This window comes from Paramisgurnus dabryanus, chromosome 8 (assembly GCF_030506205.2).
Source record: "Paramisgurnus dabryanus chromosome 8, PD_genome_1.1, whole genome shotgun sequence".
NCBI classification, from domain to species: domain Eukaryota; kingdom Metazoa; phylum Chordata; class Actinopteri; order Cypriniformes; family Cobitidae; genus Paramisgurnus; species Paramisgurnus dabryanus.
In genome coordinates this window covers 1093714-1110923 of record NC_133344.1, presented here as the reverse complement: position 1 = coordinate 1110923, position 17210 = coordinate 1093714, and the positions used below count along the sequence as shown (strand labels likewise).

The window sequence follows — 17210 nt, the reverse complement described above, 5'->3', positions numbered from 1 at the left end:
AATTCATTTCATCTACTTATTCTATTTTGTTGTTTAAATCTTATGTTGGAGCTGCTCGCTAGTGATCTGTAACTCTGATAAGAGCAAATGAAATCAAGTTGATTGTGATGATGAAGAGTCACCTGATCTCATTGGGATCTTCCTCATATTTGTTTTTATTTCTCCAGTAGAAGAGCGTGACCAGCAGACATCAGATGATCACAGTCAGAACGCTCGTGTCGATGGTGCCGGCCGGTGATCAGACCCACACTCTGTGTCTGAGCTGTGATACGAGACAGAGCTGTGATCAGACCTCATATCTGATCATGTGACAGTCTTTGTGTCTGTAATGTCTCTCCTTACACACTTACGTGCTACAACCTGCAGGTTAAGGACACAGGTGCTCTTTCAGGGCCGGCCCTGGCCAATTTGCTGCCCTAGGCAAGATTTCACCTGTGCCCGGTTGCATGAAAGTCCTTAAGCTAAGAAATCCCTTAAATATAAGGTTAAGGGTACCCTTAATAAAAAATGGGTTGCAAGAAAAACCCTTAAGTGAACCTTAAGGCTGTCAATAAGTATTTACCCTTGAATGCTAAAGTATTACCTTAAGTTCTGCTATGCGTTGCAACAAAGTCCTTAAGTCCAATTTTCCCTTAAAAACTTAAGGGACTAAAACAGGTCCCTTAACGTCACACGCGATGGCTGATTTTATGGTTTTTTTAAGAAAATGAAGCACAAACGCGCATTTCTAACAATCGAAATAATCCCTAGAGAAAAGTGATGCGCATTTATCAGAATAATGGCGGTTTGATCGTCCGTCAAAATAAAGTGTTTCCAGTTTGAATTACTTTGAGTATTCATGCATGCGGCACTTTACAGTCTGTTATTTGCGATGTTTCATTGTACACAAATTCGCCGTCTGTTGAGCTGCGTGCGTTGATTTGTTTACGCTGTGAGATTTTGTAACCGTAGCAACTGCTTCTCCGCTGCCGTGTTTTGGCAGAGACTATCGTAAAATACTTAGTATCAACACTTAGGTAAGGGTGACAGATAAGACCTTTGTTGCAACGCTCTTAAATAAATCCCTTACCTCAGGGATTTTTTCTCCCTCAGGGAAACCCTCACTTAAGGAGTTTCATGCAACCGGGCACTGGTGCCCTTTAGAATCACAGAATCACAATTGTGTTCCAATCATTTTGCTCATAAACTTATACAGAAACACAAACTGCACAGCTTTGTCTTTTTTCTTTATTTTGAAAATATTTTGGAAACAAACACAAACACACACGCACGCACGCATACTGTGGCTATACTGCACTGAAGCGGCAGTTTAAAATACAAACCCAGAATTTAGCGAACGTCAAGAACAACAAAGCGGAAACAACAATCAGACCGAGACGCGGGATTTACATAACGTTACACGGACCATGTTTAAATTTCAATGTTTCTGGACAGAAATACCAACTTGTTCACTTTGTTTGGTATTAATAAGCTGCGCATTGGAGTGCTAGCTGCTCCCCGCGGTGCTGAAGACCAAGACCCGCTCTGACGGAGTACTGGTGGCACTTATGCACAGATATTGCATAATCTATTGGAAAGCGGACGAGTCATTAGTTGGGTTAGTAAAATAACGAAACTATAGATTTTAAATAGAAGAAAAAAATGTTTTTGGAAAAGAGATATTTTTTTAAAAAGTTTAAAAATGCACAACTCTTCTCAAGTGGAAGAAAGCTATACTTTTCCCCTTACGTGCGACCTATCGGAAAGCGCAGATGAGTTCGTTGGGTTAGTAACGAAATTATAGATTTAAGTACAAAATAGTATTTATATAAAGATAATTGTTGAATCAAAAAGTGCAGAACTCTTCTTAAGTGAAAGTAATAAAGTAAAATAACGAATAATAATTATATAATAACATAATAGTTTCCAATGGCTTGCACGTAAATATCTGTGCATGTGCCACCAGTACTCCGTCCGAGCGCGTCTTCAGCACCGCGGCCAGCACTCCAATGCGCAGCTTATTAATACCAAACAAAGTGAACAAGTTATTTCTGTCCAGAAACATTGAAATTTAAACATGGTCTGTGTAACATTATGTAAATTCTGCATCTCCGTCTGATTGTTGTTTCCGTTTTCTTTGTCTTGACGTTCGCTGAATTCTGGGTTTATATTTTAAACTGCCGCTTCAGTGCAGTATAGAGCTATTTAACAAGCACGATCTTCCGAGATACTATGCTACTAATAATTCATTAATAACTGCTGTTTTCTTGTGCAGAATTAAATATTTATAGTAAAATGTTTATTTACATATATTTAAAAAATAATAATTTGGGCGCACGGACGCCCCAAGGGGTCGGCGGCGCCCTTAGCATTTGCCTATTCCGCCTATGCCCAGGGCCGGCCCTGTGCTCTTTCCTATGATGTTTGACGCAGTGCACTGATACAGGCCGGATGTGCTGCTGCTGATGTTTCTCAGTGTCCCTGCATCTGATCTGAGAACAGCACCATCAGTTATCTTATACATTTCATTCATCTGCACATTCAACACACACTTTAGATTTCAGTGGAGAAAATAAAGAAACTGTGAATAATGTTTCTATTGTCTATGACACACTGCAGAATAACTGTAATAACACAAATGTCCTGTAGGTGGCAGTGGAGGCGGAGTTTTCTTTACATCTTTTAATGTTTAATGTCTGATAATTATCCTGATATTTTGTCTTTTTATTCAATGAAATTTTTATTTTAGCACAATTATATTTTATCTACAATTAATCTTTTAAACTAAAAGTGTGTGTTTTTTAAGACCTCGTTGTGTTTATTAAATCAAACACTTGATAAAGTTCACACTATGATAAATACATTACTGTTTAAATGTAGTTCACACAAATAATAAAATATCACTTAGTCTACATTATATTAAACTCATATGACTTTATTAGGCTTACATTAGTTAAACAAAAGAGGATTAATTTTGATTTGAGTTTAATTATTGTTAATGCTGATATGCTCTTTGTTTCATGCAGTGAATGTAAACATATTGACTCACATTAATGATTAAGTCTCGTTATAACTGTTAAACATATTATTTCTGTTATTTAACATGTTTTTTGTTAAATTTGTTAAGTCTTTTCATGAATATTGAGTGTTGATGTTAACGAGGAACTAAAGTATGTTAAAGTACGTTTGCGTTGCACACGGACATTTTTTAAGTGCAACAGGAAAAAGGTTTACGTTCTGGTGAGAAGTTATTTCTCTGCTCGTGTATTAAAAGAGTTACGTGTACTACAAGATTTACTCGTATTTTGAGCAAATAACTAAAGATGTTTTTTCTTTTTGTGTTTTAAGCAAAGGATTAAAGAAGATGTGTTTCATTTTTGTGTTTTGAACGGGTATTTCAAGAACTCATTCCCTCTTGGTTATATGCAGCCAGCGAGGTATGTGTATATTACGTTTGTATTCGCCAAGTGTATTTGTATTTATGTTTTATAGCATATGTGAACGTGTTTGTCTTTTACATTGTCATACTGTAGTTTGACGGTGGTTTTCATTGCCGGTTAATGTGATGACGAAGAAATGGACGAAAAGGCAATAAATCCATCAGTAATCAGAACAACGGTGTCGTTTATTTCCTGGAGGGAGTGAAAGTCAAACTCGTGGCTCGCGTCAACGTTCCCGAACCTGCTCGTGCCCGGCCCAGATACAGATAAGCCCACGTTTACCGTTAAGGATCTGCAGTTCATCAGTGTTTTATTAAGACGTCCATAAGTCAGACACTTAAGTTTGTGTTCTGAAAAGTGACAATAAGTTTGAACACTACAAGGGACTGTGTGTAACCTTAATTATAATTGTGGTTTAAATTGTATAAGGGAAATTTATTGATATTGTCTGTCTATTGAAGAAAGAAAGTGATAACTTTAAAAGGGAAAAATAATTTTTTGTACATTTAAGCAAACCAAGTTTATTTATTATTATAAGTTTATTATTTTCAAAGAATGTTTACTTTTATGCAATATTACTAAACCTCTACAATATTTACTTAATTGAGGGGTTGAACTAAAGGCAATTGACATAATTTAATTTGATTGTTCAGAAGAAAGAAAGGAAAAAAGGGGCAGTTTAACTACACAGCTAATTTTAAGTGTGTTCAGGCTATTCCCAGATAATGTAAGATGTCTCAAATGAGTGAAAGGGAACAAGTGTCAGGGAATGCTACCATTGTACAACAAGCAGTACAGCCTGCAGAACCTCGTAGAAGTGAAAGAGATCGAACATTAACAGAAAAAGGAAGGGAATTTCAGAAGGAAAAAGTGAAAGGATTAATACTTCGCTTTGACAGTATTTATGAACGCTGGAAGGTTTTGACAAAGGTGGCTAAAAAATCTGTAATCAAACAAGATCCCAGTGATATCCTTCAAGAACACATTAAAGGGATTCAAAGAGAAAAATCAGAGTTGAACAGTGTTTATGATGAATACCGAAAAATTGACACCCCATCTCATGACATGAGGCGCAAGTTGGACAGATGTGCATCCATCACCAGAATTGTAATACAGAATGCACAATCTCAAATGCAAGGAAAGGAGGAAGAGATTATATGGCCTGATGCTTCATCTGTATTTGCTTCTTCAACCTCCAGTGTTTCATTTCAGAGCAATAATTCTAAGTCCATTCACTCTGCTGTATCCTCATCAAAAAGACAAGAAGCTGCTGCTGAATATGCACATACACAGGCTGTATTGAAGATTATGAGTGAGCAAGAAAGCCACCAAACAGAACTACAGAGACTTGAAGCTGAGGATAAGTTAATAGTTGCAGACCAAGAAGCAGCTGCATCAACTCGCCGCCTTCAAAGAGAAAAGGAAGAAATTGAGCGCAAAATAGAAAAAGAGAGACAAGAGGCTGCTCTGTTAAAGAGACAGCATGAAGAAAATGCTGCAAGAAAAAGGTCAGTTGAAAATTTGAAAAGAGAGCTTGAGCGTTTGGAAGAGCTAAAGAAGCTTAACGCAGCCAAAGCAAAGCTTCAAGTGTACGATGCAAATGAGTTCTATCCAACCCAAGACTTTGTACCACAAAACTCTGAAGGTGAGCTGCCTACAGATATGCAGATAATCTGTCAAGCGAGTACTGCTGATCAGCATCATCCACCACCGCTCCGAGATGAGACTCCAAGAAGTGAACTTCAAAATGACATGCGAGAGCTGGTGAAGGTCTTAGCTGAAGCTATGACAGCAAACAGGCTACCCATTCCAGAGCCTTCAATATTTAGTGGAGATCCACTCAAGTTTAATCATTGGAAATCATCATTTCAGACACTTATAGAGAAAAAGAATATTCCAACCTCAGAGAAAGTCTTCTTCCTTCAAAAATATGTGGGAGGAGCTGCTAGAGAAGCCCTAGAAGGTCATTTTCTGGTTGGTTCAAAAGATTCATACAGTGCAGCATGGGACCTGCTCAATGAAAGATATGGCCAACCCTTTGTAATTGCCAAGGCTTTTCGAGACAAACTACATACATGGCCAAAGATAGCTCCAAGAGAGAGTGCTGAGTTGAGAAAATTTGTGGACCTTTTACGCAGTTGTGAAAGTGCTATGTCTAACAATGACAGTCTCCACATTCTTAATGATGGAGTTGAGAATCAAAAACTTACTGCTAAGTTACCTGACTGGTTAAGCTCCAGATGGAACCGAAAGGCCACACAATATCAACTTGAACACAGAAGGTTCCCAAACTTCAGTTATTTTGTGGCATTCCTTTCAATGGAGGCTAGCATCGCTTGCAACCCCATTACATCTTTTCATGCATTACGGCAAGGTGAATCTGATAAAGCAAAGATCGGGAGCCAGAACGTTATGACCTCCAAGAACCAAACCGTAGGTGCCAAGATCTTCACGACAAACACCATTGAGAGGAAAATAGACACATGTGTGTTTTGCAAAAAACTAGGACACAGCTTACACAAATGCTATAAATTAAGAGAGAAGCCAGTTGCTGACCGCATAAAATTTATGCAAAGTGAAAAGCTGTGCTTCGGCTGTTTGAGCCCTGGTCACCAGTCTAAGAGCTGCAGTAACCGGATGGTCTGCGATTCATGCTCAAAGAGGCACCCCACATGCCTGCACGAAGAACGTTCAAAAGGGGACCAAGAACCAAAGAAGGAAAAATCTAAGGAAAGAACTCAAACACAAGATGTCACAAAGGAAACAACTTCTAACAGAGTTGTACAAGATACTACCAGTGCACAGACGTCAGCAATAGTGCCTGTCTACGTGTCAACGCCAAGTGATCCAGACAAGGAAGTTCTCGTCTATGCTCTGTTAGATTCACAGAGTGACTCTTCATTCATTCTTGATGAAGTGGCAGATGTTCTTGATACAAACACTGAACAAGTGAAGTTAAAACTATCTACGATGTCGTCAAAAGGTACAATCATTCACTGTAAAAGACTTAATAGCTTACAAATAAGGGGCTTATTTTCCTCTAAGAAGTTAACAGTGCCAACAGTTTACACACGTGACTTCATTCCTGCTAATCGCACACACATCCCAGTGCCTGAGACAGCAAAGGCATGGCCTCACTTGGAGCATCTTGCTGACCACATTGCGCCTCGAAAGGATTGCGAAATTGGTCTGTTGGTTGGGTACAATTGCCCACAAGCTTTAATGCCACGAGAAGTCGTTTGTGGGGAGGAAAGCCAGCCATTTGCTCAGAAGACCGACTTAGGATGGAGCATAGTGAGTTATGGTGACCCAGGAGAACACTACGGTGATGCAATTGGAGTAAGTCATCGCATCATCGTAAAACAAGTCATGCCTGAAGTGAATGCAATGGTCAAGCTTAAAGGAGAAGTCCACTATGTTTGCAATACGAAGGTCAGTGAAATGGTCACTCCAGATTACATAATTAAGATGTTGGAATCTGATTTCAGTGAGAGTGTAGGAGACGAGACAACCTTCTCTCAAGAAGATCTACACTTCATGGCTAAATTGAAGGACGGAATCAGACAGAATCAAGATGGACATTTTGAAATGCCCCTACCTTTCAAACAAGATACACCAAATCTACCAAATAATAAATCATGTGCTGTCCAACGCCTAATGTCCTTGGAACGAAGGCTTAGGAGAGACCAGCAATACTGCACTGACTACTTGGGGTTTATGAAAGACATCATTGCTCGGGGCTATGCAGAAAAGGTCCCTGAAGAAGAGCTTCAAAATCAACCAGTCTGGTATATTCCCCATCACGGCGTATACCACCCCCAAAAGCCTGGGAAGATACGAGTGGTCTTTGATTGCTCAGCAAGGTTCCAAGAAACATCACTGAATGACCAACTTCTTACTGGTCCAGAGCTTACAAACACCTTGGTGGGAGTCCTTTGTAGGTTTCGCAAGGGTCCGATTGCCATCATGTGTGACGTGGAACAAATGTTTCACCAGTTCCATGTAAGGCCTGAGCACCAAGACTACCTCAGGTTCTTATGGTGGGAGAACGGTGATCTAGACTCTCCACCCTCAATTTTTCGGATGAAGGTCCACCTATTTGGGGCAGCCTCCTCACCTGGATGTGCCAATTTTGGACTTAAACATCTAGCCGCTCAAGGTCAGGATACATTTAACCCAAGCACCGTTAAGTTCATCCAAAGGAATTTTTATGTTGATGATGGATTGGTGTGTGCAACATCTGATGCTGAAGCAATCCAACTGATTAAGGAAGCAAGAAACCTTTGCAGCACAGGCAAGCTAAGACTACACAAATTTGTCTCCAACAGCAAGGAGGTATTGAAATCAATACCGAAGGATGAGTGTGCTGAAAGTGTCAAAGACATGGATATGGCTTTGGGAGAGCCACTCATAGAAAGAGCTCTTGGCGTACAGTGGTGTGTGTCCTCTGATGACTTCCAGTTCAGAGTGACCATCAAGGAACACCCAAATACCAGAAGAGGAGTACTTTCTACAGTAGCTTCCATCTACGATCCTTTGGGGTTCGTAGCGCCCTTTATTCTACGTGGAAAGCAGATCCTACAACAACTCTGTAGAGACAAAGTAACTTGGGATGAGGAGCTCCCACTAGAGCTAAGAGCACAATGGGAAATCTGGCTACAAGATCTTCGAAACTTATCTAATGTAAGGATCAAAAGATGTTATATCCCAGATAGCTTCAAAGATGTCAAGCAGTACGAACTTCACCACTTCTCCGATGCAAGTGTCACCGGTTATGGGGAATGTACTTACCTCAGAGCAGTCGATGTCAAGGGAGATGTTCACTGCACACTAGTCATGGGAAAAGCACGGGTTGCTCCTACCAAAGTAACCACTGTGCCACGGCTTGAGTTGACGGCTGCAGTTGTAGCAGCAAAAACGAGTGTTATGCTCAGAAATGAGCTTGAAATAGAGGGCCTTCAAGAACATTTTTGGACTGACTCAAAGGTCGTCCTCGGCTACATAAACAATGATGCCAGACGGTTTCATGTGTTTGTAGCGAACAGAATCCAAAGAATTAAGTCCACTACAGATCCTGCACAATGGCACTTTGTAAGGTCTGAAGATAATCCTGCGGATCACGCGTCGAGAGGTCTCTCCGCAGATCAGCTTGTTGCTTCAAATTGGTTCACTGGCCCAGATTTTTTATGGGAAAGAGATCTACCCAAAGGAGATGTTATGGTGGGAGAAGTCTATGATGATGATCCTGAACTTAGAATGGCCCTGGTGCTCACCACCAAGATGAGGGAGGAGAGGTCATTGTTAGACCGCTTAACAAAGTTCTCTGACTGGAAAAGAGCTGTCAAGGCTATTGCTTTTCTAAAGCGCCATGCTAAGCAGATCAAGGGCATCAAAGAGAAAGTAAGTGGATCTACAAGTATTGAGGAAAGAAAGGAAGCAGAGCTGTTTATAATCAAGTTGGTTCAGAGGGAAGCATTCAGCAGTGAAATCAGAAGTATAAAGCAAAGCAAGGAAGTAAACCCTAAAGACAAAGTAAACAAACTACACAAACTGAGTCCATTTGTAGATGAACATGATGTGCTTAGGGTTGGAGGACGTTTAATAAGATCTGTTCTTCATCCTCATGTCAAGCATCCTGCCATTGTGCCAAATAGGAGTCATGTATCATCGTTGCTAATCAAGCACTACCATGAAAAAGTGCGTCATCAAGGAAGAGGAATAACTGCAAATGAATTGCGATCCAATGGAGTATGGGTAATAGGATGCAGCAGTGCAGTTGCCTCACATATTCACAAGTGCACAACATGCAGAAGGTACAGAAGGAGCACACAAGATCCAAAAATGGCAGATTTGCCAGAAGAAAGAATGGAAATGACACCTCCTTTCACATATTGTGGTATAGACTGCTTTGGACCGTTCTATGTGAAGGAAGCAAGGAAAGAACTGAAGAAGTATGGTCTTATTTTCACCTGTATGTGCTCTAGAGCCATACATATTGAAATGCTTGATGACCTCACTACAGATGCTTTTATCAACGCATTGCGTGGATTCATCGCCATACGCGGCCATGTAAGACAGTTGAGATGTGATCAAGGCACTAACTTCGTAGGTGCAAGAGGAGAGTTCATGAAGGCAATAAAGGATTTGGATCATGAACAGTTAAAGGAATATGGATGTGAGTTCATAATGAACTTCCCATCATCAAGCCATATGGGAGGCGTATGGGAGAGGCAAATAAGGACGATCAGAAGTGTCTTGACCGTAATCCTTGACCAGTCTGCTAAACGACTCGACAGTGCCTCACTCAGAACCTTTCTGTATGAAGTTATGGCTATAATAAATAGCAGACCTCTTACAATTGAGCATTTGAATGACCCAACAAGCCTTGAACCTCTCACGCCCAATCACATTCTCATGATGAAGTCTAACATAATATTCCCACCTCCTGGTGAGTTTGTGAGTTCAGATCTATACTTGCGCAAGAGATGGCGCCAGGTGCAGTTCTTGGCGAACGAATTTTGGACAAGGTGGAAGAAGGAGTATCTCCTTAATCTTCAGCAAAGGCAAATGTGGCAGAAAGAGAAAAGAAATACAAAGGTTAATGACATTGTCATCCTGCAGGAGGACAGTTCTCCACGTAACCAATGGAGATTGGCAAGGGTGACAGAGGTGTATCCGAGCACTGATGGAATAGTTCGAAAGGTGAAATTGTTGATTAGTGACTCGACCTTAGACAGCCAGGGAAGACGCATTACCAAGCCAGTCTACCTTGATAGGCCTGTACAAAAGACAGTTGTATTGATTGAAGCAGAGTAAAGGTTATGGTTGCCATTTCATAAATACAGTATTTTATGTTACTGTAAGTATTACGAGCATACTTTATGGTTGAAATTAAAGTGTGAAAGGGTTTAAATTGTGAGGTGAAATGACAAAATAGTCATTTGGTGGGAGTATAACTGTTAAACATATTATTTCTGTTATTTAACATGTTTTTTGTTAAATTTGTTAAGTCTTTTCATGAATATTGAGTGTTGATGTTAACGAGGAACTAAAGTATGTTAAAGTACGTTTGCGTTGCACACGGACATTTTTTAAGTGCAACAGGAAAAAGGTTTACGTTCTGGTGAGAAGTTATTTCTCTGCTCGTGTATTAAAAGAGTTACGTGTACTACAAGATTTACTCGTATTTTGAGCAAATAACTAAAGATGTTTTTTCTTTTTGTGTTTTAAGCAAAGGATTAAAGAAGATGTGTTTCATTTTTGTGTTTTGAACGGGTATTTCAAGAACTCATTCCCTCTTGGTTATATGCAGCCAGCGAGGTATGTGTATATTACGTTTGTATTCGCCAAGTGTATTTGTATTTATGTTTTATAGCATATGTGAACGTGTTTGTCTTTTACATTGTCATACTGTAGTTTGACGGTGGTTTTCATTGCCGGTTAATGTGATGACGAAGAAATGGACGAAAAGGCAATAAATCCATCAGTAATCAGAACAACGGTGTCGTTTATTTCCTGGAGGGAGTGAAACTCGTTTATAAATTAAATCTGTTAAATTATTTGTAATCAGATGTTTAATGTTTGTTTACTGTCAGCAGAGGGAGAAACACCTCAAACACTTCCTCATACAATAGTGACGTCACAGATGAAAGTGAAAGTAAATTGTTTCGTGTTTATCTTCCGCCATTTTAAACAGGTAGAGTTGATTTCTTAACATATCGATGATCAAAGTGATTAATATAACATGTATAAACAGCTTTACAGGTATTTTTGTGTGTGTAGTTGATGAAAAAGTTGTAGTATTTTGAGAAAGTGAATCCAGTCAGATTGTGATGACAGCGAGTGTTCAGGTGTGTTCAGGTGAGATGAGACGCTTTTCACTTCCTCATTCGAAAGTTTCTTTAAAGATTTAACAGTTTATTTTTAATGGTTTCTTATCTTAATGTTAGCGTTATTTATTTAACGTTTTCTTATCATAACTCTTAATTTAATTTGTTTTAATGTGATGTAAAGTTGTGTGTAGTTGTGTTGATGACGCAGTTGTTTCTTCAACACTCAGGATTCATTCATCTGAATTATAATATCTGTTTATTAGGGGCCAAGCCCGCAGGGCGGTAGGCCACTATTGCAATTGATGGTTTTCTTATTAGGGGTCAAGCACCGAAGGTGCTGAGACACCTATTGTAATTGTTAGTATTATTATTATTATTATTATTATTATTTTTCCCCAATGGGAGTCTATGGCAGCCCTATGAACCGTACATAGGAAAATGATGAAATTTGGCACAGTTGTAGAGGTGGTCATAAATAGTCATGTGACCAAAAATGGGGTCTTTAGCAGTAACTCTATAGCGCCACCAGTAGTCCAAAAATTCAATGTTCAAACTGTTATAACTGGTGAACCATTTGATCTATGAAAATTCTACTTAGTACACGTGATTGCTCTCATCCCGCTTATTGAATTTGATACTTTACAGTAAGACTCCACCCATTACAGTAGCAGCCATTTTGAAATGTACAGTATTTCGTTTTTTCGCTACTCCTCCTTCAAATGCGGTTCAATTCTTATGAGATTTGGCACAGATGATCTTTGGAGTGAGCCGCATAGAAATGACCGAACAGAATTTTGATATTTATCTTTGTTCAAAAGTAATAAATGCGCAAACTTAACAAGGTTGACGCAAAAATGGTTCTGAAGCTGTAGCTCGGTCATTCTTTGATCAATTGAAATGAAATTTGGTACACTTCATGTCGACCATGAACTTGGGGTCCATGCCAAATTTGGTGACAGCGCCACCTATGGGTTATGAGATAATAAAATAGGCTATTTTTGCCCATAACTTCTGAACTGTTTGTCAGAAAATTATGATCTTGATGTCTATGGATTGCTTACCTCATGCCGCATCTGTCGATGTGAATTATGCCAGGTTTGACTGAACCGCCTGTCCGCCATTTTGAAATTTGACATAAATTGTTATATTTTTTGAACTATTGGACATATCTGTGCAAAAATTGATAAGGAGCTTTGACATGATATCCTGAAGGTACCTGAGAAGTCAGAGTACAGCGCCACCTAGGGTTTATACACTAATTTGACATATGTTAATCCTTGTAGCTTTCTAATCTCTTTTCTGCTGCCTCATGAGCTGTGTCATCTGAGTGGCGCATCAAGTTAATCATATGTATTGAGATTCTGAGTTCCTGGGTTTGAATCCCACCTGAGTCAGGTATTTTGTTCTTCCTCATCAGTTCTTCTCAACCTGTCTGTAGTTCAAATGTGTTCTATTTTTCCATGTTTGCTGTTGTTGCTCTGCATTGTGGTGGTTCTTGCTGTGCTTTCTGTGCTTTGTGTGCTTTGTGTGCTTGCTGTGCTTTGGGAGTTTGCTGTGCTTTGTGTGCTGGTTGTGCTTTGTGAGCTTGCTGTGCTTTGTGAGCTTGCTGTGCTTGCTGTGCTTGCAGTGCTTTTTTTGTTGCTATGCTTTGTGTGCTTGCTGTGCTTTGTGTGCTTACTGTGCTTTGTGTGCTTGCTGTGCTTTGTGAGCTTGCTGTGCTTTGTGAGTTTGCTGTGCTTTGTGAGCTTGCTGTGCTTTGTGAGCTTGCTGTGCTTTGTGTGCTTGCTGCGCTTTGTGAGTTTGCTGTGCTTTGTGAGCTTGCTGTGCTTTGTGAGCTTGCTGTGCTTTGTGTGCTTGCTGTGCTTTGTGAGTTTGCTGTGCTTTGTGAGATTACTGTGCTTTGTGTGCTTGCTGTGCTTTGCGTGCTTGCTGTGCTTTGTGTGCTTGCTGTGCTTTGTGAGCTTGCTGTGCTTTGTGTAATTGCTGTGCTTTGTGTGCTTGCTGTGCATTGTGAGCTTGCTGTGCTTTGTGTGCTTGCTGTGCATTGTGAGCTTGCTGTGCTTTGTGAGTTTGCTGTGCTTTGTGAGCTTGCTGTGCTTTGTGAGCTTGCTGTGCTTTGTGTGCTTGCTGCGCTTTGTGAGTTTGCTGTGCTTTGTGAGCTTGCTGTGCTTTGTGAGTTTGCTGTGCTTTGTGTGCTTGCTGTGCTTTGTGAGTTTGCTGTGCTTTGTGAGATTACTGTGCTTTGTGTGCTTGCTGTGCTTTGCGTGCTTGCTGTGCTTTGTGTGCTTGCTGTGCTTTGTGAGCTTGCTGTGCTTTGTGTAATTGCTGTGCTTTGTGAGATTACTGTGCTTTGTGTGCTTGCTGTGCTTTGCGTGCTTGCTGTGCTTTGTGAGCTTGCTGTGCTTTGTGTAATTGCTGTGCTTTGTGTGCTTGCTGTGCATTGTGAGCTTGCTGTGCTTTGTGTGCTTGCTGTGCATTGTGAGCTTGCTGTGCTTTGTGTGCTTGCTGTGCTTTTTGTGCTTGCTGTGCTTTTTGTGCTTGCTGTGCTTTGTGAGCTTGCTGTGCTTTGTGTGCCTGCTGTGATTTGTGTAATTGCTGTGCTTTGTGTGCTTGCTGTGCATTGTGAACTTGCCGTGCTTTGTGTGCTTGCTGTGCTGTGTGTGCATTGCGCCGAAGGTGCTTGACCCCGTGTTGCTGCTTGCAGCTATATTTATTATTATTATTATTATTATTATTATTATTATTATATTTCTTCTTCCCCAATGGGAGTCTATGGCAGCCCTATGAACCGTACATAGGAAAATGAAAAAAATTTGCCACACTTGTAGTGGTGGTCCTAAATAGTTATGTGACCAAATATGGGGTCTCTAGCATTAACTCTATAGCGCCACCAACACTTCAAAAATTCAATATTCAAATGGTTATAACTCTAGAATAATTTGATCAACAAAAATTCTACTTAGTACATCTGATTGCTCTCCTCACGCTCATTACAATGAACACCTTACATTAAGACTCCACCCATTACAGTAGCGGCCATTTTGAAAAGTACAGTATTTTGTTTTTTCGCTACTACTTTTGCAGCGTTCATTGCATTGTTACGCAATTTGGCACAGATAATCTTTGGACCGAGGTGCATAGAAATGACCGAACAGAATTTTGATTTTTATCTTTGTTCAAAAGTTATAAATGCGTACATTTATCGATGTCGACCCAAAATTCGTTCTGAGTCATTATCTCGGTCATTCTTTGATCAATTGAAATAAAACTTGGTACCCTTCATAAGGACCATGAACTGGGGTACCATGTCAAATTTGAGGACAGCGCCACCTATGGGTCATGAGATATGAAAAATGGCTATTTTTGCCCATAACTTTTGAAATGTTTGATAGAAAATTATGCTCTTGGTGTCTATGGATTCCTTGGCTCATGACAAATCTGTCGATATATATTATGCCAGAAATTACCAAACCGCCTGTCCACCATTTTGAATTTTGTCATATATTGTGATAACTATTATTCGATATAATGTATCGGCACAAAAATCGGTAGGGAGCATTGGTATGATGTCCTGAAGGTACCTGGGAAATCTGAAAACAGCGCCACCTAGGGTTTATAAACTATATAAAACAGCCTATAACTTCTAAAAACTTTGTCCGATATTCATTTTCTTTGTGAATTTTTATTCACTGGTTTCTGTCGATTGCAACGATATCTCATTTGTCAGTTTCCAACATTCTGTTAATATTTTATTACATAGCATATGTGAAGTAGTTTTTTCGCTACTACTTTTGCAAATTAAGTCTATTTTATGCCGGGCTCTGCTCACATAAACTTTAGAGCAATCCGCATAGAAATGACCAAACACATTTTTTATATTCTCTGCCATTCCCGAGAAATACCTCTCCAAAGTTGACTGTCCCTGTGACATTGTCTCTTTGTCATATTAAATTATTATGACCGTATTATAACATGTTGTACATTCCTATACAACATGTTTTTCTTGACTTAAACTTTAACTGTTCTCACTTAAACTATCTGATTCTCATATAAATTGTAATTTTGTTATTTCTGCTCTGCAATGTCATGTCTGCATCTTCCTTGATTGTGCCATTTGAATGTTTGCAGCTCTGAAAACCTTGGCTAGCTACACTGCCTGTGTAGCGCAGTCTACTAAACGCATGCATCAAAACTCAGAGGTTGAGGGTTCGAATCCCACCTGATGCATGTGTTATGTTTTACTAATTAGATTTTGTTTGGAGTTAATTCTCACCTATTATTCTTAACCAGTCTGTTTTCCATGTTCTGCACTGCTTGTCATAATTTGGTTGCCAATCGCCACCACCATTTCAAAAATGCAGTAGCAGCCATTTTGAAAAGTACAGTATTCAGTTTTTTTGCTACTACTTTTGCAGTGTTTCTTGAATTGTTACACAATTTGGCTCAAATTTTCTTTGGACGGAGCCGCAGAGAAATGACCGAACAGAATTTTGATTTTTATCTTTGTTCAAAAGTTATAAATGCGTACATTTAACGATGTCGACCCAAAATTCGTTCTGAGTCATTATCTCGGTCATTCTTTGATCAATTGAAATGAAACTTGGTACCCTTCATAAGGACCATGAACTGGGGTACCATGCCAAATTTGAGGACAGCGCCACCTATGGGTCATGAGATATGAAAAATGGCTATTTTTGCCCATAACTATTGAAATGTTTGATAGAAAATTATGATCTTGGTGTCTATGGATTCCTTGGCTCATGACAAATCTGTCGATATATATTATGCCAGAAATTACCAAACCGCCTGTACACTACAGTATTTTGAATTTTGTTTTAAATTGGGATAACTATTATTCTATATAATGTATCGGCACAAAAATCGGTAGGAAGCATTGGTATGATGTCCTGAAGGTACCTGGGAAATCTGAAGACAGCGCCACCTAGGGTTCATAAACTATATAAAACAGCCCATAACTTCTGAAAACTTTGTCTGATATTCATTTTCTTTGTGAATTTTTATTCACTGGTTTATGTCGATTGCAACGATATCTCATTTGTCAGTTTTCAACATTCTGTTCATGTCTTATTTCATAGCATATGTGAAGTAGTTTTTTCGCTACTACTTTTGCAAATTAAGTCTATTTTATGCCAGGCTCTGCTCACATAAACTTTGGAGCAATCCGCACAGAAATGACCAAACACATTTTTGATATTCTCTGCCATTCCCGAGAAATACCTGTCCAAAGTTGACTGTCCCTGTGACATTGTCTCATTAAAATTATTATGACTGTATTATAACATGTTGTGCATTCCTATACAACATGTTTTTCTTGACTTAAACTTTAACTGTTCTCACTTAAACTATCTGATTCTCATATAAATTGTAATTTTGTTATTTCTGCTCTCCAATGTCATGTCTGCACCGTCCTTGATTGGGCCATTTGAATGTTTGCAGCTCTGAAAACCTTGGCTAGCTACACTGCCTGTGTAGCGCAGTCTACTAAACGCATGCATCAAAACTCAGAGGTTGAGGGTTCGAATCCCGTCTGATGCATGTGTTATGTTTTTCTATTAATATTTGTTTTGAGTTTATTCTCACCTATTATTCTCAACCAGTCTGTTTTCCATGTTCTGCACGGCTTGCAGTAATTTGGTGGCCAAGCATCATCACCAGTTCAAATATGCAGTAGCGGCCATTTTGAAAAGTACAGTATTCAGTTTTTTTGCTACTACTTTTGCAGTGTTTGTTGAATTGTTACACAATTTGGCTCAGATTATCTTTGGACCGAGCCACATAGAAATGACCAAACATAATTTTGATATTTATCTTTGTTCAAAAGTAATACATTTGTCAACAGGAATAACTTTTAAACCATTTAATCAACTAAACTTCTATGGAGAATATTTGATGGGGTAATCTATGCCTTCCCAGTAGCTCAACCAAATGCGTGATGGGC

General features: G+C 39.4%; 2 protein-coding genes across 2 annotated transcripts in view; both read left to right on the top strand.

Moving 5' to 3' along the window:
* LOC135770628 (protein NLRC3-like) overlaps positions 1 to 17210 on the top strand; it is a 233401-nt gene that overhangs the window by 92007 nt on the left and 124184 nt on the right. The window lies entirely within an intron of this gene.
* LOC135770632 (uncharacterized) lies at positions 4152 to 10948 on the top strand. The gene is made up of 2 exons (XM_065280279.2): positions 4152 to 10739; positions 10836 to 10948. Exon 1 carries the CDS (start codon positions 4152 to 4154, stop codon positions 10233 to 10235), a length of 6084 nt encoding a protein of 2027 aa, XP_065136351.2. The 3' UTR covers positions 10236 to 10739; positions 10836 to 10948.